At 29.2% G+C, this 845-nt stretch overlaps 1 protein-coding gene across 1 annotated transcript in view; it reads left to right on the top strand.

Annotated features, from left to right (window-relative positions):
* LOC107477340 (protein EXPORTIN 1A) overlaps window positions 1-845 on the top strand; it is an 11,719-nt gene that overhangs the window by 6,036 nt on the left and 4,838 nt on the right. The window contains 2 exon segments of the mRNA XM_016097334.3: window positions 386-483; window positions 570-678. Of these exon segments, the coding sequence (XP_015952820.1) occupies window positions 386-483; window positions 570-678 (207 nt within the window).

Raw genomic sequence — 845 nt, 5'->3', positions numbered from 1 at the left:
TAGTGCTTTGAATAGTGATAATTATTGTTGAGGAATTTCTCTTATTCTGGTAGTGCTCGTAGTTTTAACTTCAAGCCTTTTACCATGTAGTCCTGAGAAGTGAGGACTACCATATTTATTTACTTGGTCATATCTAAAAAGGATCAATGTTTACCATGGCATCTAATATTTCAGATACATATTGCCTTATATTTTTTTAACAAATCTCTGTTTCTCTCATGGTTTCATTTTGATTTATATAGGTCTAATGTATGTATTAGATTCCTTTTTTTAACTGGTTAAATTTATCAATATGGAGTGCATTTCTATTTCTTATATTTCATTATTTTATGAAATGTTTTGCTTTTCCCTGACGTTTATAAATAAAATTTTGGATTTCTGGCAGGAAAACAGATTTTTGGTTATGGTCATTCGTGATTTATTGAATCTATGTGAAATCACAAAGGGAAAAGATAACAAAGCTGTTATTGCAAGTAATATCATGTAAGAATTGTTTTTGCTTGCCTTGTTACTTTTGTTTTTGCAAAATATTTCTGCATAATGTATTAATATGTTTCTTTTATTGACAGGTATGTTGTCGGGCAATATCCACGATTTCTAAGAGCTCATTGGAAGTTCCTTAAAACTGTTGTTAATAAATTGTTTGAGTTTATGCATGAGACTCACCCTGGAGTTCAGGTTATTTTTCCTGCTTTGAAAGTTCACTGCAATTATTACCAGTGTATTATTTTCAATATTATTGGGAGATGTATAAACATTAATTATGAAATTACAGAACTACTTAGCAATGAATGTCGAATTATTTGTTTTGGTATTTCTGTTCTATTTATAAATCTAACACTCTC

Source organism: Arachis duranensis, chromosome 3 (genome assembly GCF_000817695.3).
Source record: "Arachis duranensis cultivar V14167 chromosome 3, aradu.V14167.gnm2.J7QH, whole genome shotgun sequence".
NCBI lineage: Eukaryota > Viridiplantae > Streptophyta > Magnoliopsida > Fabales > Fabaceae > Arachis > Arachis duranensis.
The sequence above is the reverse complement of the archived record's forward strand: the minus strand, read 5'-3'. Positions and strand labels throughout refer to the sequence as shown.